Here is a 24,145-nt window from a genome sequence, read left to right on the forward strand (position 1 = left end):
TGTCATAATTTTCATCAATCTAATAAATCTAACAAAAATAACTTGAGTTCCAAAAATCAACTGTCATAGATATACATCAACTCAGCAACTGCAAAAGTTAATCAGAACAATAATCAATTTGAATAAAAAGTCACTTTGAAGTCTTTGAATTTTCCGCTTTTTATATTTATTTTTTGATTTCAACATCTTGATTTTCCTTCATCACGTGCACCCTCATTTGAGTCAACAAAGTCATATATATACTTAGCTGTGTGCCTGTGCACCGGAAAGCTCATATTGACTATTTTCCATGTGCTAAGTATAATTCGGCCGGAAGGAGCATATCTTCATATAATTGGTCCTCACTAATGCTCATTATAAGATGGTACCATTTTTGTCTACTCACCGTTGAATGAAAAAATCTAATCATTTTTTTTTTAATCCCCAAAAGGCAACAGCAAAACAAAACTACAGCTACATGTCCACAAAGGATGAGACACCCTGCATCTCATTGGTGGGCTATGTATAGTTCGGAAACCTACCTACCAACGACATCATCATTGGGGAAACTACTGCCTTTCTCTTCCTGGATCATCAATAAAAAAAGTTTTTTTTTTTCTTTGGCATGTCGATTTCGTTAATTACCAAACCTGGCTCCTGATGATGTCACAGGTAGGCAGTTTAACAGGTTGAACTTACCTTTCAACAAGACGGCGGTTCTGGGAGTGACGTCTGCATCCATGGAGGGACTGGAAGGGAAGCCCCTCAGCTCTGATAGGCTGGCCAGGAGCAGCAGTAGCAGCATGGGACGCTGTGTCCATCTCTCTCTCCTCCTCATCTCTTTCATCTGAGTGAGCTGGGTCTGAGCAGAGCTTCTGAACTCAATGGGAGGCTGACACTACCATCACAACACAGTGTCTCTTCTCTGTGATGTCCCAGAAGGAAGCTTCTTAATCATCATTGTTTACATCATATCAATCTATTCTAATCATATCATACATCCATCTATATTCTGTCATCTTTAGGGTTGAGACCCTTTAGGATTTTAACGATTCTGGTTTGTTAAGGGTTCCGTCTTAACAGTCCGATTACATAACGGTTCCCTTTGACAATTCCTATCAAACATTTGAATGAAAGCCAAAATTATATAGATTTTTTTTTTATTCAGTCAGGTTCCCACAGGTCTGTAACTCAAGACTTATGGTGGTCCTTGAAATTAAAACGTTTTAGAAACACTGGTATTGTAATTGTATAGCATCTGACAGAGTGACAAACCGGTTCCAAATGTGATGGAACCGATTCAGGTTCCTTAATGTTGGATACAGTTCCTCCGGTTACGGACGCCAACCCTGGTAAACATCAGAATCATCTATGCCTGCTCGAAAGAGCTGACGGTCCGACGCCAGTCGAGCCACCGTCCGTCCCTGTCCCTGCCTTCTGCCCCCCCCCCCCCCCCCCCCCCCGATGCTCTTAGCTGAGTGTCCTGCTTCGGTGCAGGGCAAGCGATACTTCACCTGCCAGGAAAACCACGGAATATTTGTCCGGCAGAGCCAGATTCAGCTGGTGGAGGACTCCAGTGCCTCGACACCACAAACCCCTGATGCTGCTCCTACCTCCAAGCTGCCCACTCCTGATTACTTTTACTAAATTAAAGCCTCAATTATATGGTCGATACGTCCATTGCTTATTTACTTACAGATTGAGAAAAGAAGCTGTCACTGAATGTCCATAAAACAAATGTGCTCATGTTATACCACTTATGCTATAAGCCTCTGTATGCAATAGTGCCATTGAATTGTGTTTTGAGTTTATTATCTCATTATGTTAACTTATGTTGTTATTAACAAGGTTAATAAAGCGTGCTTCATTGCATTTAAAATCTATGCAGACTTCAGACATGTAAACTTTTCTAGTCCTGTTAAGTTTTTGGCTGTTACCATATGCTTTAGTATGGCCTGCATTGAGAAAGTTTTATTGTTACTGTAGTGATATTTGATTTAGTCCAACCACTAGAGGGCAACCACAACTAGGCTACCACCTGATGCTACATAATAACTATAAGATAGTAGGCACATTTAGAAAGTATACTGAGACTTGACATGTGTGTGAGCTGTTGCTACAGTATCAAGAATAAAGTGATGTTGAAAAAAAAGAAGAAAAAAAAAGAATCATCTATGCCAAATGGGACGACCATGATCCCTCCTCAGCTTGAGAGACACACATTTGGCAGCGGAGTAAGTTTCAGCCACCTGCCCCACAGTTTCCCACGTGTCCGTCTCTTCACAGTAGCACTCGATGTTACGGGCAGAACTACATGAAGATACACAAACAAACAGCCGTAAGAGAAATGTCTGGTGTGGACAAGACGACATCTTTTCCCAGACATTAATGGAGCAGTAGTGTCATACCTATTGTCGCTAAAGAAGCTCAGCCCTCCTAGTACGTAGATCTTTCCATCCACCACAGCCATGCTAGGCGAGTAGCGTTCCACTTGCATGGGGGCACACATGGTCCACTGGTTGGTCTCGGGGTTGTAGCACTCCATCCTATTTTCCTTTGTCCTTTTATCATCATACAGACCACCTATAGGCAAACAAGAATTAACAGGATAGTGACTGTTAAGGCATGTACACACTGCAGGATATTTGGTCCGATTATGCTGTCGGCGAACTTTTTTAGCGCTCGCCGACAAAACCTCCCGATCTGACGCAGATCGGCGAGATAATGCTCGCTGTGTGTGAAAGTCTCTGCGAGACGATCTGGCCGCTATCATCGCGCTCTGCGACGGCTTTCCGACCGTTTTCAAATAACTACCAGGTTAGTTATTCGGCTATGTCGCCGACTAGACATCTCACAGTATCATACAGTATGAAAGGGGTCTGCGAGGAGATCAGCACCACAGCCAATGAGAGCACATTACAGCAGCCACCATGGCTACCTGACCAAACAGCAACAAACAGACCGACCCCTCCCCCACAATATTACCATCCAGTCCTGTTTTAAGTTAAACATTATAAAACTGAATGAGAGAGAGAGAGAGCGTGATCTGTGTGTATTGTTTGTGTGTGTGTGTGTGTGTGTGTGTGTGTGTGTGTGTGTGTGTGTGTGTGTGTGTGTGTGTGTGTGTGTGTGTGTGTGTGTGTGTGTGTGTGTGTGTGTGTGTGTGTGCGCGTGAGCAGCGTGTCTGTCACACGGGAACCCGTGCCTTCTTTTGTTGTTGTTGCCAGATTTTGCCAGAGAAATAAGCAACCAGATCTATAAAAACAAGCCCAACAAAAGCGACAGGCCACATGAGCACTTTTAACCTATATACAAATACATTGGATTTAAAAAAAAGGCCGATCTACAAGCTCACGTTGTAGATAGGCTATTTTCAAAGAAGAACATATTGGAGAAAAAAAGATGGAAATTGTGGAATATTTTCCAAATCCACACAGATCTTGTATGGGGGTCTGTGGCGCAACATTTTCAGAAGGGGGGAGGTCTGCAGACAAATATTAATTTGGGGGTCCTTGCCATGAAAATGTTTGAAAACTGGTTCAAACAACATTAGGACACAAGGCCAAATAATCAACTAAACTGTCAAGCAACTTTACAGAAAAAACAAGCCCAAAGTCGCTTATAATAAGCGGACATGGCAACGCTAGTGCTGCGTAGCCTACTTGACGAAAGAGAGAGAAAGAGAGAGACGCATCACGGGATGGGTCGATTAAAATGACTTGGAATAAAAACAAATGTATGTACTGGGTCTGATCCTGGATAGCATCCTAGTGAACTATCCTACAGTGTGTCCCCTGGTCGGGGTCAATCTATAGTGTGAAAACCACAACGATATATGACAGCCGATTTCAAGAAATAAACTCCTGCAGTGTGTAATGTTCAACGATCAGATGAATCCCGACACTTTAAAAGTCCTACAGTGTGTATCTGCCCTTAGTGTGTTTTATAATATGCTCAAACTACAATAGAGTTTAGGTGAGTCTATTAGGGAACTAAGATCAGTGGTGGAAAGTAACTGAATACATTTACTCAAGTACTGTACTTTTAATTTACCTGAATGTTTCTTTTTTCTTGTCTTTTTTAATACTTGTAACTTCTACACCACTAAGTCAGAGGCAAATACTTTATTGTATTTCTTTTTGCAATTATTTCTTTCCCTTTCCTTTATATATTCAGGGAAGCCCATTGAGAGCAAGCTCTCTTTTTCAAGGACGCCCTGATAACATCATATAGAACACATACATAATGAAAAACGATAACAAACATTTGAATCAAATTACAATGTCACAGATGCAAATAAGAATAGTGTTACATGAAACATGTGCAGTTCACTGTGTAGTGTGTCCTCAAGAAGAACCTTAAATGTCTCTATTGAGACCAACCGCACCAGTTTCAGAGAGTCCTGAAGTTTGTTCCATTTGTGTGGAGCATAATAAATGAAAGCAGTCTTTCCTTGTTCACAGCTCTTACGTGGACTGGTATATCTAATGTGTGTTTGTGAACGTGTTGAGTGTCCAGTAACCTTTGGTTCTAAAAGCGAGGATAGGTACAAAGGAAGCTTAACACACAAGGACTTACAAATAAATGTATCGTTTACTAGGCCTACTTACTTTGCTAATTTTGATTTATACTAAACATGCATTAACTGATAAATGATGACTATTATTATAGGTTAAGCCATACAGCTACTCCACCTGAACCAGATCTAACATTAAAGTGATCAATACATTAATGCATTACTTATTACAATTCAATAATACAACTCTGAGGCTTCGTCCACACGTACACGGGTATTTTCATAAACGCAGATATTTCGTTTTCGTTTTTGAAAACCTCCGCGTCTACACGGCCCTGTTTAAAAAAATCTCTCTGTCCACACGACAACGGCTAAACGTTACACGACCCATGCAAAAACTCCGTTTACCGTGTCCACACGGGAACACATAGCCGGAGTTTTTAAAAATCTACACTGTGGCAGGAGTTTTCCAAAAGATGCGTTTACATGGAGCAAAAACGCGTTTGCGTGTGGACGAACCCCCCAAAACGCATATAAAAAGCTACGTTTATGAAAATACCCGTGTACGTGTGGACGAAGCCTGAAACTGTGAAAAGGGCCGTTAGCCATTTGGTATTGCAAGCACATTTAAATTTTCTGCCTATATTTTTTTTCTTGAGTAAAAAAAGTAGTTATTCTTACTAAAAATGTAAAAAAAGAGTACTTCTTCCACCACTGACTTAGAAGAGGTAAGATACCTGTAACATAGATCTTTCCATTCAGAACACAAGCAGCTGATCTATTACGTGGAATCTGCATAGGAGCGACTTCTGTCCACACAGATGTTTTAGGGTTATACTTGGCCACCTGGGGCCGCTTTGGACTGAAGACATTTGGATCACCACCTAGAGTCCAGGAGGACACACATGTCAAAACATTATTCACCGTCAACAGAAGAAGCATGAATACATAATAATACCAAAGGATGTGTAGTACATTTTCAGTGAACCATTATGCTTGACATACACTATATCATGCACAGTATACATACATTGCTGCTCTGCTCAGGCACCTTAGTCATTTAAAACATTGTTTTTATCTCAGGTACTTTTGTAAATATGTAGATAACTTGTTTGGCCTTTTGTTGTTCACTTGTTTGATCTCCTTCCCACTTGCCCCCCCCCCCCCACCCCCATCCCTCTTCTTCCGCCCCCCCCTCTTCTTTCTATGGAAATAACGTTGCGATGGAAACGATGTACAAAAACGAATTTCACCTACTTTTTTACCTTGTAAACCTGTGATGTGACAATAAACCTGATTCTGATTCTGACACTAACACTACATGAAAAACACAACCTCATGAAGCCCAGTAGGCTGAACCTGCAGGTGCATAAATCTGTTCCATACCAATAAAATAGAGCTGTCCATCTAGTGCGACCACATTACAGCAGTTATTATCGTAATGCGCTGTCACACCGACAGAGTCCATGAGCTGCCAGGTGTCTGTGTTGGGGTCGTAGCGTTCCATCGAGGGGTCCCTCGAGTTACCAGCCCCCCATTCCCCCACTGCAAACACATATCCATCCAGCATCACCAGACCTATGTAACATGTGGGGTTGAGCAGAGAAAAAAAAATGTAACTGATGAAGTGATGACCTTGGCCATAGGTGCCTATCCGGTGGGTGCTCAGGAGCTCGAGCACGCACGGGAGACAGCGAGCACAAGGGGTGGGACTATATATCGATATATCGCGATACTTTACCCCGCGATAAATAATTGATATTAATACAAAAAAAAAAAAAACGGTATTTAAAAAAAAAATATATATATATTAGGGCATTCACGAATAGTGATTTTTAGTATTCGAATTATTCGACCTATAAGTATTCGAATATTCGATTAATCGATTTGATTATAAAAAATAAAATAATAAAAAAATAAAAAATAAAAAAAATAAAAAGTTTTTTTTTTTTTTTTTTTTTTCAATGACATTGATGACTGGACTCAAGGAATGCGAGTTGACGTCACACCAGAGCTCACAGCTGCGTGTCTGCTGCAGAAAAGCCACAAAAAAAAAAAAATCTAAAAAAAAAAAAAAAAAAAACTTTTTTTTTTAAATTTTTTTTTTTATCGAATAATCGAATAGTGGTTTGATAGTCGAATAGTCGGTTTGATAGTCGAATATTCGAATATTCGATTATTCTGTTAATGCCCTAATATATATATATATCGTATCGTGAGGTACCCATATCGTCCCACCCCTAGCGAGCACCCACTAGAAATGCGGCAGTCGGACAGCTAAAATGCTTTGTAACGTGCACGCTGCACAGGATGCATGACATCCTGTGCAGTCATTCAGTGCCAATGACGTGTAACACGTCACTTTTTTCCAAAGCCCACAGTGCCAATGACATGTAAGTTACACACGTTTGACATGTTACACAGTGTAACATGTCAACACTGTTTTCAGTGTTTACGCTAGATGGTCCTATGACTTCCGGAGAAAAGGTATACCTGGAAATAACGTGATGACAACAAACCCAGCCCTGTCCGATCTAATGTTAAAGGATTTAGAAAAATACATTTTGCTTTGTTTCTTTTGCGGAAACAAGCTATATTCAACAGCCAACAAATAAAGAACGGAGGGTGACACGCTTTTTTTCAGATGGAAGCAGACACTCCTCTGTCTTTTGCGACACTCGGTGTGTTGATCGTCCTGGAGCTAAATATTCTGTGTCTCTTGAAAGGTTAGTAATAATTCTCAAAAACGCTGGCACCACTGGCTGCAGACTATTCTGAAAAACTCTGGCAGTGAATGAGTTAATACTCTCTGTAATCTTTAAAGTCTGATTATTAATTCCTTGTTCCAATAGTTATCATCCGCCAATAATCAAATTGCACAACTTGAACTTGAGCTCCCATTGGCGAAATCATACATTTTTTAATGTTGCCTATGGTGACCTGACCAAAATAGGGCCACCAGGGTTAATGTGGTTAATTTGAATGTGATAGTGTGACAATCTTACTCAATTCCTCGCATGGCTTTTTCATGGGAGCCATCTTCAACCACGAGTCATAGTGAACATCATAGCGCCACATCTCTCCATTGCAAAGATAATCCCGCTTATCATTCAGAGCCCGATCATCATTGTCGACTATGCCTCCGGCCAAATACAGAGTGGAACCTATGGTGGAAGAAGAGCAGAATTAAAACAAGTTAAAAGAAATGAGATTTGAATATGTATACACAACTTTACATTTCTTCACATATCTTCCATCTTATTGTGATGGTTTACTTATAAAGCCAAGGAATTCACCAAACACACTGGTACTGTACCAGTGTGTTGTGAAATACGCTGCCAGGTGGGCTATATAATACACTTTATTTGTATTTCACTCAAAGTGCTTTACAGAGCAAGAATAAAGCACAAGTGCTTTACAGAAAAAGGTACAAACAATTTAACAATAAAGCAAAAAAGAAAAGCAAAAGCATACAACATAAAAATATAAAAGGGCAGTGAATCAGTCGAAACAGTGAGGACTTCAATAACACAGAGATTTAAAAATCAACTAAGAGTGAAGAAATAGGTCTTGAGTTGTGCTTTAAAGCTATCCACAGAGGCTGCCTGTCTTAGGTGTAATTGGAGTTATTGAAGTCATTGTAGGCACTTCGAGCAGGTCAGCACTAGAAGACCTGAGGGGGCGGTTTGGAACATATCTAGGCAGGCAGTCATAGAGGTAGGAAGGTGCCACACCTTTGAGAGCTTTAAGGTAACTCCAGACCAAACCGACTTTGGGCCGACTTGGCGTCGGGAAGCGTCGTATCTAGTCGTCCAGTCGGTTAGGGGTCCGTCGGGTGGCCCGTCGGGACCTTTTCGGCCGACCCAGAGCCGACTGAACATGTTCAGTCCTTTGGCCAACTGGGGCCCGACTGAAGAAGTGTCAACAACACGCAGCGAGTGCTATGGTGTTGCCAGATTATGTGAGAGAAACAAACCACCATGTCTATGAAAACCTACATTCACTGTTTCTTGTTGTCCCTCCCAGAGAGAGCTTGATTGATTTGACCTACTTTTGCGCTGTGGTGATGTAATTTATTGGGAGCAGGTGTGTAAGATTCCAATAGTATAAACATTTTAATTGGCTTTCATATACTCTTAATATATATTTTTTTCAAATTAGATTTGGCCATATAGATTGAAATGTGCTCAGTTTTGGCTATTTTCTGGGTGTTAATTTCAATAAATTAATTAATGTATTTATTTTTGAATAACCATTTTCAAAAATGTTGTGTAGACGTCAGCAGTGGTGGAAAAAGTACTCAAATGTTTTACTTGAGTAAAAGTATCAATGTAATAGATGTACTCTGAGTCTGTTACAAGTAAAAGTCCGGAATTCAACATTTACTTGAATAAAAGTACTAAAGTATTGGTATAAAAATGTACTTAAAGTACCAAAAGTAAAAGTACTAAAATGTTTGAAAATAGCAGATCTACAAGCTCAGAACGCGTGCATCGCAACACGTTGTGAGCTTGTAGATCTGCTATTTTCAAATAGCTTATAGGTATAAAATAGGGCTAAAGTGGTTAATGTATGTTTTTGTAATGATTTATATCTGCAAAATAACTAGTAACTAAATATTTCAAATAATTGTTGTGGAGTAAAAGTATAGACAATTGGAAATACTCCAGTAAAGTAAAAGTACCTCACTACTTAAGTACAGTACTTGAGTAAATGTACTAGTTACTTTACACCACTGCACGTCAGTGAAGAAAAAACGCTGGGAACATCCCTAAGTGACTTTGCAGGGAAACAAGCCCAAAGTCGCTTATAATAAGCAGACCTTGCAACGCTGGCAGGCTCTATTTTCTCACTAGAACCAATTGTGAGAACTTCTGTCTATGTCTATATATCTTTATATGTATCGATAAATTAGGGTGTTGATCTGCCAATGTTATAATAATAATGATAGATACGAGTAATTATCTTGTATGTGTGTGCAAGATCACATTGATTTCTATGAATGGCAGCTTGTCCAACATGATGGTTGCTAAGCTAGCATTGAACAAACGCTATTGTTGGGTGGGGCTTAGCGATCAGTCTATTCAGAGGTAAAACAACAGGATCCATTAGAGATCCTAAATTGATTGACTCTGCTGGTAATCCTCACCTGATGCAACCACAGCATACCCGTATACTACCAAGGGCAGTCGTCCAAGAGTCTTCCACTGATTGGTCAGGGGATCAAAGCTCTCAACTTTGTCCGAGTTGTCCCTGGCCGAATATCTATTCGGTAGCAACGTCACGATCACTTCAACAAACAGAGGAGAAGGAGCAGATGAGACAGAGTAGATTAAAGAGTTGAAGGAGAAAACAAATGTATTTGGTTGAGCTTTCAGTCTGGCAGCCCCAACCCTGTGGAACTCTCTCCCCATGGAGATTAGAACCTTCTGGGATAGAGCTTTCAGTGTCGCAGCCCTAACCCTCTGGAACTCTCTCACCAGAGAGGCAGCACCAAATTAGCAGTCACTGAATGAATCCAGGAGAAAATTGGTATGCATTTTGACATGTATAAAAGCGCAATTAACTAAATGAAAGCTTGAATTGTTAACTTAAAATGATTAAATCACGATGCAACTACAAAAAGTGCTCCTCTGAGCACAGGTCTCCGCCAGGTCAGGTAGGTTATTGGGGCCTCCTGGTGGCGCTATAATAGGCCAATGTGAAAAGGGTACCATTTCCGCAGCCTTTCACGGCAATCGGACGTGGTTTCTGGTTTGAGTCATTTTGTTTAAAAAAATCATCCCGTTGGTGGCACTATAACAGGCCAAAGTGAAAAGGGTGGCATTTCTTCCTCGGCCTAGTGGGAATGTGCGTGAAAAATGTCACTTAAATTGCATGCTGCGTTCATGATTTGAGACATTTTGTTCAAATAGGACCAATCCTTCAAACTTTGGAAGTCAATGTTAGCCAATCAGGAATCACATGACTATAGAGATACTGTGTACCGATTTGCGTGATGTTTGGAAAAATCCGAAGGAGTAATATTAAAAAAAGGTTTTACAGAAGTTGGCCACCTGGTGGCTGGATGTGCAGGGCAGAGGTTTTTCTTGGCCTGTAGGGAGTGTACTTTTCGTACAAAGTTTTACACAGATCGATCCAGTTATCGGTAACAAGGCGAATCGGCCTGTTATAGCGCCACCATGAGGCTGATTTGAACATTGTCAAGTGGCATTTCTTCCTTGGCCTAGTGGCACTGTTCATGCAAAGTTTCACAGCAATCGCACACTGTGTTCATGATTTGAGGCATTTTGTTCAAAACGGACCACTCGGCGCCAATCAGGATGGAATATGAAAAATCTGTTTGGTTTAATTACTATAGAGATGTGTACCAATTTGTGTGTTGTTTGGACAAAATCTGTAAGAGTAATATAAAAAAAAGGTTTTGCCAAAGATTTACCTCTTGGTGGCGCTACAACAGGCCGATCTGAAAATTTCGGGGCAGAAATTCTGCTCTGGCATCCAAGGAGTGTGCGTGCACAGTTTCGCTGCTCGCAGACGGACGGACGGACGGACGGACGGAGGACAGACAGACAGTCCGGTTATAGTCTCCACCATGCCTTCGGCCTGGCAGAGACAATAACCATTATGAAGCCTGAATATCAAACCACAGTCATATTTATTATTGGCAGATAAGCTTTTTCCAGCATCATCAGGTGCAACATGCATGCATGTGTTCCGCAGGGTACCTGTGGTCCTGCGTGGGCGTGCTGTGTTACAGTAGGGACGCTCCTTGGCCTCAGAGATGAACTTCTGGCTCAGAGGCTCAACCACAGTGAGGAGGTAGGAGGGACTGACGAGAGGCAGACGGATGTGCTGGAGCACCTTAGAAGAATGCATAGAACACCAAGTATTTACCAGTCCAACTGGAACAACATTACATAATAATTAATTATGCATACTACCAGCCAGTACCACATTTACAGTAGATGCCAAGGATGTATTGGAAAGTGACTCTAGAAACTAACTTGCATTTAGAAGACCCCTGACATATTGATAGGCAGAGACCTCTGATCGTCTGGTAACGTGAGACTTAGGCCCCGTTTAGACGACAACGGTCTCTAGAGAAAACGGCAAAATAAAATATCAGATGTGCCGTCCGTTTAGAAGGCAGTGGCGTTATCCCCCGATGACGCCGTTGCCTTCTAAACGGACGGCACACTTTGAAAACGGAATAAAGTGAAACCCCCTTCCAGAGTGGAAATATTTTAAAACGCTCCGCTTCGCATTTCTGTGTAAACATGCAAGACGGTGTCAACCAGTGTTGCCAGATTCTGCGAGAGAAGTAAGCAACCAGGTTCTCTTGGCAAGAAGAAGAATATTACTAGCTTGGAAATCTCCAAAACCACCCTCTCACTCAATTTGGCTAAACGATGTGATGTACTTCTTAAGCCTAGAAAAAATTAAATTCTCTCTTAGAGGAACCTCTGAAGGCTTCTATTATCATGGAGACCTTTCATTGAATACTTTAATAAGCAGACCTCTCCAGATTAGAACGCTCTGTGGGCAGCAACTGTAGTGGACAGAGGATTTCAGTGTCTCTCCCCTGGGTGTATATGACACAATGACAATGCCTGTGATCCATGATGTGACCCATGACCTTGCTTGTACTTTCTTTTTTTTTTTTTTTTTTTAGTACTTAATTTCTGTTACGTCTTTGTTTTGTGTTTTTCTGTCCATTTGTCGTTTTCTGTTTGGGGGGGATTGCATGTTGTTTTGTTTTGTCTTGTGATGTGTAGGAAAAAAAGAAAAATGGGGGTGACTTTACATGCAACGACTGGATATACCACTGAATTATCCCCAATAAAAAAGTGTTAAAAAAAAAAAGAAATAAAGATATCTAAGCTGCACGGACAGAAAAAAAAAAAGAAAAAAAATCACTGACCTGCTGGTAGATGAGACTGAAGTGTTCCAGTATATAATCCATGCTGTGTTCCTCCAACTCTTCACAGGAGTGGTCGTCAGCACAGCAGTAAATCTCTACACAGTTATTTATGTCCAGGTGACGCCTCATGTATTTACAGCAGGCATCTCGAACAGCCGTGATATCAAACAAGTCTGATGCTGCTAGCAGGGCCTAGACCAAATGAACAAATTAGCTTTATGGAGCACTGACATTAAGTAGGACAAACATGGAGACAATGAATGAGGTTTATGATGATAATACATTACCTGCATATTATCAGTAGAGATGGAGACCTTAGAAGTGTAGGCATAGTTCACCAGCAAACCAATCATCTGAGGCTCCACTCCACTGATGGTCACCCTTTCCTGTGTGGACTCCATCATACCCGATGTAAACATGGCCTGTGCAGGTTGAAAAGCTGATGGTTTAGGCCTTTCTTATAGTGTCAACAGTTACTTGACTGGATATGATATGGAAATAGCATGATGATCGGTTCCCCTGAAAGCCAAGGCAGAATTTAAATATATTTCCTTAACCATTTCCATTTACCTCAAAGTAAGGGCTGAAGGAGGCCAGTACATAGCGATGGCAGGGGACCTCCTGTCCCTCACAGCACAGAACCACATCACAAAAGGTACTGTTGAGACGCAGCCTGTTGAGACCCTCTAGGACCTTGTTGGGATGGTTGGGGTCCACAAACGTCTCAGCATCCAGGGAGGATAGAGGTACACTGGTGCCGTCCTCCTGAAGTGCAACGACAACAACATCCAGAGGGACATTTATAAATCAGACAAATAAACTACTATTCATCTGTGAGTAATGTTGCTGATCTGGTAATGATGATGCTTGAAAATTGTCACACCTACAAGGGAGATGCTGCTGTAACTGGCTGCAATTAGGCTAACAAAATTAAAAGAGAGAGAAGCGGGGGGGGGGGGGGGGTGACCTGTTTATCATTATTATGTATTATTACTATTATTTATGTATTTATCAACATTTAATCATGTCTGGATGTGTGCTCACAGGTACACATATTTATGGATATCTGTTGTCACTTGTCACTATCAATTTGTAACTCTATTTATTTATTTATGTATCTTTAGTTTTTACTAATATATAATATATGTATATTATTTATTTATTAATGTTGCGTTGTTTGCTTGGACATTAACCGGTAATGGGGGAGGGGGGATGTGGGGGAAACAAATAAAAAATAAAAACTGATATTGAAATGATGTTTTCTTCTGTCTACTCCGCTGAAAAAAAGCTGGAAAAAAAACATGTAAAAACAAGAAATGACAAAGTCATAATATACCAGCTTACGGGAGGCTTTTTCTGCCCCAATCTGCAGCACAAAATGTAAAAGTTGTCTTTAAAATAAAATCTCAGCCACTCCAATGGGGGGGGGGGGGGGGGGGGGGGGGGAAGAGAGAGAGAGAGAGAGAGAGAGAGAGAGAGAGAGAGAGAGAGAGAGAGAGAGAGAGAGAGAGAGAGAGAGAGAGAGAGAGAGAGAGAGAGAGAGAGAGAGAGAGATGCCTCCTTAACATTCCATTCAAGCAGGTCTTTTGTTTGCACAGCTAATGGCCCTAAGGCTTGCTGCAAGGGGGGGGGGGGCGTTCAGAGTATGGGAAAGGGTAAAGTATCCCCATTGGCTTAAAGGACAGCCAATCACGCAAATGTGTCGAATGCAAATCAAATGTGTTGAATGCAAATCTGTAATGTGTTGAAAGTTGGTCTGTCTCTTCCTAGACCAGCTTTGCAAGCTGGTAAAAATAAAAACTGTCACTCACATGGTCAGTGTCCAGTCTCATCCTCTTGGCAGCCTGTGGTGATTCTCTCTGGCAGGCAGCATCCAGGATGTTGTCAGCCATGTCTGAGGTGAGGTGAGGTGGAGTGGGTCTGGTCTGCAGAGAGAACACACAACATTACTGTTACATGTGGTCACACAGTGAGATCCTCAATGTTCATTTAACTCTGAGAGGGTACAAAGGGAACCTTGATGGAATGAACATGATTCACCTGTCTTCGTCTTTTTATTGCCTTTTGATCAGCGATTGAATTGAAACAACTCAACGCTTCGCTGAGCATTAGTGCAATTAGGTTGTAATAATGCGGTAAGATGTGAACAAATGGAGTATTGGAGTTATTCTCTCGCCACGTTTAAAATGCAAAGAAACAGCTTCTTGACTTGTTAGCGTATTGTTATAATAATTAGGGTTGTCCGATATTGGCTTTTTTACCGATAACCGATATACCGATATTGTCCAACTCTTAATTACCGATACCGATATCAACCGATACCGATATATGCGGGGATTATTGTGATTAGGGTAAGCTCAAATTTCATATCACACACACCATATACAGTAAGAACTCCTGTAACTTATTTATAAAGCAAAAAAAAAAAACGATACCGATATTTTCCCGATATCAATTTTTATGCTAATATCGGCCGATAATATCAGGAGGCCGATAATATCGGACATCCCTAATAATAATAATAAAACTTTATTTGTATAGCACACTTTAAACAATGTTACAATGTTACAATATGCATAGATATGCCGGTTATTTGTTCACATGTTATTGTTATTCAGAGATTTGTTTGTGTGCTATTTAGACAGCATGCTGTTTAGACAGATCCTAGGAGGATTGACGTGTAGCCTACCTACCATCCTAGTTTCTTTGAAGCACTAAATCGTTTGCTTTGCACTCTATTTATGTGACCATTTAGCCAGCTATGTGTTTGACTATAGGGTTCATGTCATTTACTCTGATCTTACACTCTGGGAAGTCGCTCTGGATAAGTCACTCTAAATTGTATTTGTAATGCACAAGGTGGCCACCAAGATGCAGCAGAGAGCCTCTCATCCCTCCTTTACCATAATAATGGTTATACTAATCAGTGTAGTTGCTTAACAGACTCCACTCCACACACTGCAGTGGGAGACATGATGAAATCACACATACCAGCATTAATATTACAGTGATATCTATGGAAGAATGAAGGCTATATACATCACTGCTGCATACATACCTGCATTGATAGTATAGTGGTATAGAAGTATACAGTATACATCACTGCAACATAGTACATAGCAGCATCAATATGACACTGCTATCTATAGTAGGATGGCAACCTGGTATCCCTATTTTTGGACATGCCATTAAATGTAAATAATGTAAATGATTTTCAAAATATTATAAGAAAACATCAGATCTACAAGCTCACAGTCGTGAAGTATAACTACAGTATAGCTACTGTACAGAGGTCCCCTTCCCGCAAATCCCCTCCACCAAGTGTATGTATGTGGACTGAATATGAAATGAAATGTATGTGTGCAGTTATTTCATTTACACAATTATTATGGTATATGTACTGTATGCTAGTAATGCTACTAATGTCTGTGTAAACTTCCTTTCAATGCATCAACCCCATCAAGACAAATACCTGACATGTGCAAACACACTTGTCAATAAGCATTATTCTGGAAATTGGAAATACTCAAGTAAAGAACAAATACCTCAAAATTGTACTTAAGTACAGTACTTAACTAAAAGTGTATTTTACCGAGTCTGACTTTTACTTTCGTATCTATTAGTGTTAGCGACCCCCCCCCCCCCCCCCCCCCCCCCCCCCTCCAAACATGTACAAATGCAAAATATAAGGTGTTTGCCCGCTTGCCCCAAATGTTAACTAGGTGTCCGACGTGTTTTTGTAATGTATTAGTCCATATGTTTCAATAAAGAAGTGTTTTAATCCCGTCTGTGGCCGATTCTGTCGGAAGTTTCCAATGGGTGGTAGTGACGGAGCGCATCCGGTGAAAGTCAGAATTACACTCAATGTGAACAATAAGGAAACGAGGGGGAAGAAATGGCGTTCGGCCACAGACGGCATTAAAACACTTCTGTATTGAACAATATGGATTAATACATTACACAAATACTCCAGACACCTAGATAACATGTGGGGCAAGCGGGAAAGCACCTTATATTTTGCATTTGTACATTTGTTAGGAGAAATACGGGCTTTACTGGTGATATTCCAGGGCAAACTGGGGGGGGGGGGGGGGGGGGGGGGGTCACTAACTTAGACTTTTGTAGATATATAAATACATCTACGATAGTCTTTATCTAAGGCTATGTCTTCATCCCACCATTACTTCCACATCACCATCACTGCCACCTGGTTAAACAACTCACTGGTTGTTCCTTTACTCACATGTATTTAACATCTCTATTAAACACCATTCTAACATCAGCCTCAATGCAACGTCCATGTAAACAAGCTCTCACAACACGCAAACGACACAAACATAACGTAAACATGTATATTTGTACATCAAACGTAAAACTCATGAACACAAAGACAAACACAGCTTAAATAAACATACCTCGTTGTTTTAGACGTTTTAAACTTTAACAACAAACACACTTTCCTCCCAAAGCTCCTCTTCAAAGGGGCGACGTGTTACACCTAACTGTGTCCTCCTGACAACAAACACACTACAGAAGATCAGTTCCGGACACAAAAACTCCAGTGTAAAGTTGTTGTGACCTGCAGGGGGAGCTATAACACCAACATTCCAAGAAAGCAGGGCTGAGTAGAGCTTTTGTAACTTTGTCATGTCATGTCAAGGACCCTCAAATGGATAAATATTTGGCTGCGGACCCCCATCTGAAAATAGGTTGTGCCAAGGACCCCCAGAAGCAAAGATCTGGGTTAAAAAAATGTTCACTAATGTTCAAGATTTTTGAAAAATAGCAGATCTACAAGCTCATAGTGTGGCACGAAGTGATGCGCCATGAGCTTGTAGATCTGCCATTTTTTAATAGCCAAAGTGTAAAAGGTTAACTTTTGCTGGGGACCCCCTGGAACCCCCCGAAGGACCCCTGGGGGTCCCCGGACCCCACTTTGAGAACCACTGCTATAAATGAATAAAAATGAATAAATGCTTTAACCTCCTCATTGATAAAGCTGCAGGACAGTTTGCAATGACCTGTCCCATCACTATCTCCAGTGGTGAATGATTTATAGCGTTGAAGTGAAAATGTGCAAACATTCTGCGGAAAAAGCAGATCTACAAGCTCTTGTGAAGTGGTTAATATGTCAAATGATATACTCCACACAAAGGTTTGAGAGTGGAACTCAAACCATGAAGCCTACATACAGTATGTCACGGGACAGCCTGTAAAAAAATATAGCAATATTTATTCATCCAAAGACAGACAGATTTCAGTGTAACTATTAATCTACTTGAGAACTTGTTTGTCCACCATGACCTCTGTTTTTATGAACTATGACCCGAGTCTTTAAGAACGACATTTATTCTTATTGAGCCTACTTTACCTTCATACTAAAATGTAGCCTATGTCATGGAATGCTGAATTGGATTATGTTGGCATTTTCCTTTGTGTAGAAATAAATGCTAATGAATCGACACAAGATAAGTAAGATAAATCTTTATTGCAGTTGTTGTATGGTGAGTAAATAAAGACACAACTAGCTTTATGGATGTGTGGGCATTCTGGGCAATGAGTCCTTTCCACCACTAGACACTAGGCACGGTGCCAACATGGGCACAGGGGAGGGTGATCACTGGCACACTGGCATAAGTGTGAGAGAGAGGTTTTTTTTCTTTAAAATTACATTTTCAAAAAAAGTTTAGTCAGTTAAATTAAGTCCCCTCACATCACAACAGATACAAATGACATCCTGTACATGATTCTAAATCCATTCAAACTTGCTCTGAGTCTATGATCGAACATCCTGATGTGAAAGAAAGTATTGCTAAATAACGTAGAAGAAAAAAATAAATAACGTTTGCTATGTAGCCTATGGACGATCAAAATCATTTGGAAATATTTGATGTGGTGTCATAATTAAACTTAATGTTGATATGGCACACTGACTATCAAGACAATGACAACATGGCACTTTGTGTCAAAAGGGTTGCCGACCCCTGAGCTAGACTGATAGCAGTTAAGACATCATAGGCTACTAGATGTAAGGGTCAAGCTGAAGCAGAGAGAATCCTTCAGTTGAACAGAGCGACAGGGACCATCGGGGCGATCAGGAGCAACAGGCTCACAGCAGAGAAGGTGGCTCCGTTGCACAAGTTAGTTTCGCAGCAGGCCCCTTCAGGGCCTGACTTCTTCTCAGGCAAGTGCACACATCTGTAAAAGTGTCCTCTCCAGACCAGACCCTGAATGTAGCACTTACTGTACTTGTTTGAAGTGTAGTATATTAGAATAAGCATATAGTCTAGAAAATACTTGAGATGAACACACATAGGAACTCACTGATTTGAGCCACACAAAGAACATACCTACCTCTCCTCCCCCGCAGGACGTCACACACAGAAAATCACTGATCACTTGTTAATGAGGAACAGGCATTTATTTTACCACAGAAGGAAGTGCAAATGCCCCCTTTCCATGCCATACCTGAACACAGCATTCAAGATTATTGCCTTTTCCAAGCTCTCCTGAACTTGAATGCAGCATTTTATGTTGAAAGAATTGCTTCTCCAGTAGTCTCGCGTAGCCAGACAACTATTCCACAATCTCTGAATGGTATATAGAGTTTGGAACTACAACTCCCAAAATCTGAGAGAGGAAACTGGCACTTCCGTTCACGAAAATATATTTAAAAATATCTTTACACTTTACATTTGAATTTCCATTTCTGCTAAGCAGCAAGCTATGTATACTTAGATGATTTGTATTTATATTAGGATAAATTTGCTTATATTCTAATCATGATCAGAGCTTCCGAGTCCCAGACTGCATTCTTGAGATTATTTGGACTCTAGACAGAACATTTCATAGGGCTCTTCTAACCAACTTGAACAAGCCCTTGCGGGGCCCTTGTTACTCTGGTACAAGGTAGCCTACTTGCCAGGTCACTACTGTAAAGCCTGACGTACAAAATGTGTCAGACTTTATCAGGGTCAATTATGCCTTGCATAAATGTTCTGTACAAACTACAAAGTGACGGCGAGGGAGAACAGTATTTGTCAGTGAATGAATGTGCCTGGTTTGAGTCTCCTTCACCAGTACAACAGTCTGTCACAACCCTGTGATTGTCATGATGCAATGACAAATTGAGGAGGACACGGTGGTAGTGCATAAAGTAACAATTCATTAACAAGTAGCTTAAATAATGCCACAAAAAGGTGTGAGGTGTGTAATTCAGTAATGTCAGCAATGTATGGATGTGTGATCAATGTAGTGTGGGGGTGTTTCAGAGTGTGTAAACTCAATCATACACGCAAAAGGGTGCTGTCATCTGGAGAAGGACACCTGAAATGGCTGCCACCCACTCTTTTATAGGGCTCCAGGGAGCATTGATCAGGTGCTCCCAATGCACCTAATTGGGAGAAACACACACATGGGAGTGTACTATACACAGACAACACATCAGGCCTGCAGGCCAGACCAAAGGGGCTGTGACAACTCTTACAGAGCATGATATGGGCTCGGTTTGTACCACAGTATGTAGTTAAAGTAGTAGTTCACCCAACTATGGCTGACAGGAAAGCTCTGCAGCGGGTGGTGAAGTCTGCTCAAAAAATAATCGGAAGCAGCCTACCTGCCATTAGTGACATCTATATCAGCAGGTGTAGGAATAAGGCTACTAGTATCATGGAAGATGCCACCCACCCTGCTCACGGTCTGTTTGACCCCCTCCCTTCGGGAAGGAGGCTGCGCAGCATTAAGGCCAGCACCACCAGGCTGAAAAACAGCTTTTTCCCCGAAGCTGTGCGAATCATGAACTCTCGCTCTTAGTGATCTGAAAAAAACGCCTATGAACTCTGCACTATGAATTGAACCGTGACACATGAACTGTTTTTTAAATGCTGTTTTTAAATGCTGCTGTTTATATAAAGTTGTTGTTATTTCACAGTTTTAGCCTTTGTTGTGTTTAGGTGTTTTTATTTATCTTATTTATTTACTCTGCCATGACCAGGACCTGAGTAACAAATGTTGTTCTGTATGGAATGACAATAAAGCTCCTTGATAAAAAAAAATATCAATTACACACCCCATGAAGCCATGAATTCATGGAGATTTTTCTGTTTGTTTTTGTCGCATTTCTGAGCGAACAATTTGATGTGTGAGTGACCCAAACGGGTTCCGACTCACTGTTTGGGAAATTATGCAGGGTTTCATATACACCTTTCTCTCTATAAGCACCTTTTCCCCCCTTTGTATTAATTGTGTTTCTGATGCTTAAGTCTTACCACAGGTACAGACGTAGATCAGATATACAGGCCAATCACTGTAAAAAGTTAAATGTGAAATATTTGCAATTAGCACTGGTGCTCCTGATTTGATGACTGGAACAATAAACTAGAATTTACGCACACACGTACGCACACACACACACACACACGCGTGCGCACAAGCACACGCACACGCACACGCACACGCACACGCACACGCACACACACACACACCATCATCATCGGCAATCACTCGAAACGAGTATGATTGTCCTCCTGTCGTTGGGTCTGGTCATCTGTGAGTCCTCAGGTGGCTGTAGAGGCCGATCCTTGATCCACAGTCTCTATTGCAGTGGGGGCATATATGAATGGTTGACTAGGTAGTGATAGTGGTGGTGGTGTGAGGAGCTGTTTTGGTGGTAGATCTCTCCTTTCTCTGTTGCCTTTTTCCTTCTGCGGGGCGCGCGCACACACACACACACACACACACACACACACACACACACACACACACACACACACACACACACACACACACACAAACACACACACACACACAAGCTATACTTTTTTACTCTTACTCAAGTAATTATTTGGATGAATACCTTAATACTCTTTGCTTGAGTCATATTATTCTGAAGTGACAATACTCTTATTTGAGTACACTTTTTTGAAAGATTATTTGGGGGTCATAATATTCCAATAACGCCGTTGCGAGCTTGTGGATCTGCTATTTTCACTACTTCTTATTATTTTAGTTTTGTATTTATGGAAATTAGGGATTTATAAATATTATTAATAATTATGGAAATATATTGTTTAAACATTTTCTAAATCTCTTGAAATATATATAGATATGTTTTTAAATGTAGGAAACGAAAAAAGAAAGGGAATATTTACTTGTGACCCATAAAAATTGGTCCGTGACCCAAACATGCGTCCCGACCTTCAGCTAGACTTTCAGCTTTTACCCAAACATAGTTTACCAAACGTAATTTCTGAATAACTATTCTCAATTGCCCCCCCCTGACGGTGTGTAAGTATGTCCGAGAAAATTCAACTATAGCCGTAAACAAACTCATACTGTCACTATTGAGCAGAAACCTCTTATTTCCATATTTTAACTTCTTGTGTTTTTTTGTATATCAATTATCGCCCTACTTGATCATACTACAGCGTTGCACAAAAACAGCAAAAGTAGCAGATCCACAAGCTTGAAATGCAGCGTTTTGAACTTGTAGATCTGCTACTTTTGCTATTTCTTTATTTGAATCCAAAAAAAGTAACAGTTTTGGACGTATGAGGTTTTCATTAAATGTATCATTTGTGTTATGATATTTCATGAACAGAAGATGATTAAATATAGCGCTTTTTATTCTCTCTAAACACCGACAGCAACACAAGCAGTTAAAACTATGATGTTGATATGAAATGTATTTCTGGTTCAGAAATGTCCAGATTCAATAATTCTGTAGTTTGCATAATAGTATAATAATATAGTATAGTATAGTATAATTTACATTATATATAATTATAATAGTATAATATAATAATATAATTATAATAATATAAATCATATTAATAATATAAATTATAATTATTTTAGTACAATAATATAGTTCAATACAATAGTATATAGCGTTATATAATATATAATATATAATATATAATATATAATATATAATACATAATATAGTATGGTATAATATAGTTTGCATAATAAGGTACTGTGCCAACATTGTATTGTGGTGACGGGGTTGTAAATAAATACTGTTAATACAAATGGATGAATGCTTTAACCAGAAGGTTTATTATTAAAATATGGAAAAACAAGCAGTGGTAAATCAGTGAGGAAGATTTGGGGAGGGGACCCCCAAAATCCTCCAGCCAGGAGGGGGTTAAGCAACCTTAGGCACGGTGACAATGTAGCCTATATGGACGATCAAAATCATTTGGAAATATTTGACGTGGTGTCATAATTAAACTTAATGATGATATGGCACACTGACTATCAAGACAATGACAACATGGCACTTCGTGTCAAAAAGGTTGCCGACCCCTGAGCTAGACTGATAGCAGTTAGAGACATCATAGGCCTACTAGATGTAAGGGTCAAGCTGAAGCAGAGAGAATCCTTCAGTTGAACAGAGCAACAGGGACCATCGGGGCGATCAGGAGCAACAGGCTCATAGCAGAGATGGTGGCTGTATTGCACAACTCCTTCTCGCAGCACTCCTTTCCGTCTTTACATTCAGCCTTCGCTATGCAGCCCTTCTTCTCCTTTCCATCCTCTGTGAACACACACACGCGCAACACACACACACACACACACACACACACACACACACACACACACACACACACACACACACACACACGCGCCCCGACCCTCTAGTTACATTACATTAGCTACAGTCATTTAGCAGACGCTTTTATCCAAAGCGACTTAAGTGCATTCAACATAGGTAGGGAACGAAACAACTAATCACCAGATCACCTTACTTTCTATCAATTGCACACCCCATGAAGCCTTGATTTCATGGATTTATTTTTGTTTTTGTGGCATTCCTACATTAGCCGGTAGGAGACGGGAATCAAATTATTAGCTTAGGAATGCGACAAAAACAAAAACGAATCCATGGATTCAAGGCTTCATAGGGTGTGCAATTGATAGAAAATAAGTATTTTTTTGGGTGAACTCCTCCTTTAAGTGCATTTTCTTCTAAAGCAACCAAGAGTAGGCTATACCGCGCTACGGTAAAAGTGCAATATTTCAGCTACCTACTTTCAACAGAGAGAGAGAGAAATACGTGATTACTCGCTGCACAGTACTTAAAGCGATATTTCACTTTCAAACATTCATTTTAACGTCTACTCAGGCTTTTGTGTTTCACCCCAGACAGTTTTTAAGTTGCTGTGTCTTTTCAATTATTTGTCTTTTTCCCTTTATTTTTTTCTTTTGGGGAAATTGAAACAATAAAATTCCCCTCTCGTTTTAGGAGGGCAGTATGAGTCACCAGAACCAAGGACGGGTGTTTTCAATAAATCTATCATGGTTAAAATGGAGTTTAAAGTGACAATGGGTTTGTATAGTTAGGGGGTTTGTCTGATAAAATGATTATCAAATATATAAATACTGAATCAAGCAACTTAAAAACTGTCTGGGGTGAAACACAAAAGCCTGAGTAGACGTTGAAATGACCCTTTATGCCTAAACCATTTTGTCATTTCTTTTTTACAATTTTGAAAAATATTTTAAAATAGTGAAAATAGCCAATCTACATTGACACGTTGTGAGCTTGTAGATCGGCTAGTTGAGCCGTTTCAAAATGTTCATCAAAATAGTAAATACATGCCTAAAATGTTTAGGCATATTAAAGGGTATAAGGCGGCGAGTAAAATAGGGGCCTTCTAAAGTTAGAAAGATCATTGCATTTTTTTTCTGAGATGAGGAGTGTGACATATTCATGTAAACAG

At 40.4% G+C, this 24,145-nt stretch overlaps 2 protein-coding genes across 3 annotated transcripts in view; both read right to left on the reverse strand.

Annotated features, from left to right (window-relative positions):
* The window catches only part of LOC311060469 (uncharacterized protein), a 42,467-nt gene that overhangs the window by 17,327 nt on the left and 995 nt on the right, over positions 1-24,145 (reverse strand). Inside the window, exon 3 of one of the 2 annotated variants that reach the window (XM_084078652.1) lies at positions 22,540-22,959. The exons of the other annotated variant lie outside the window; for it this stretch is intronic. Within the exon in view, the coding sequence (XP_083934778.1) occupies positions 22,805-22,959 (155 nt within the window). The 3' untranslated portion in view covers positions 22,540-22,804. Of the gene's footprint in view, positions 1-22,539; positions 22,960-24,145 lie in introns of those variants that run through there. 2 annotated transcript variants of the gene reach the window in all.
* LOC311060466 (kelch-like protein 21) lies at positions 1,535-16,901 on the reverse strand. Its single transcript, XM_084078648.1, has 12 exons — positions 16,835-16,901; positions 14,231-14,344; positions 12,990-13,184; positions 12,707-12,841; positions 12,420-12,611; positions 11,224-11,359; positions 9,645-9,785; positions 7,501-7,659; positions 5,882-6,073; positions 5,208-5,379; positions 2,388-2,540; positions 1,535-2,289 (listed from the first exon to the last, which is right to left on the reverse strand). The coding sequence occupies exons 2-12, from the start codon at positions 14,309-14,311 to the stop codon at positions 2,148-2,150; spliced, it is 1,698 nt and encodes a 565-aa protein (XP_083934774.1). The 5' UTR covers positions 14,312-14,344; positions 16,835-16,901; the 3' UTR covers positions 1,535-2,147.

This window comes from Gymnoscopelus microlampas (genome assembly GCF_963454915.1).
Source record: "Gymnoscopelus microlampas genome assembly, chromosome: 14".
Classification (NCBI taxonomy): domain Eukaryota; kingdom Metazoa; phylum Chordata; class Actinopteri; order Myctophiformes; family Myctophidae; genus Gymnoscopelus; species Gymnoscopelus microlampas.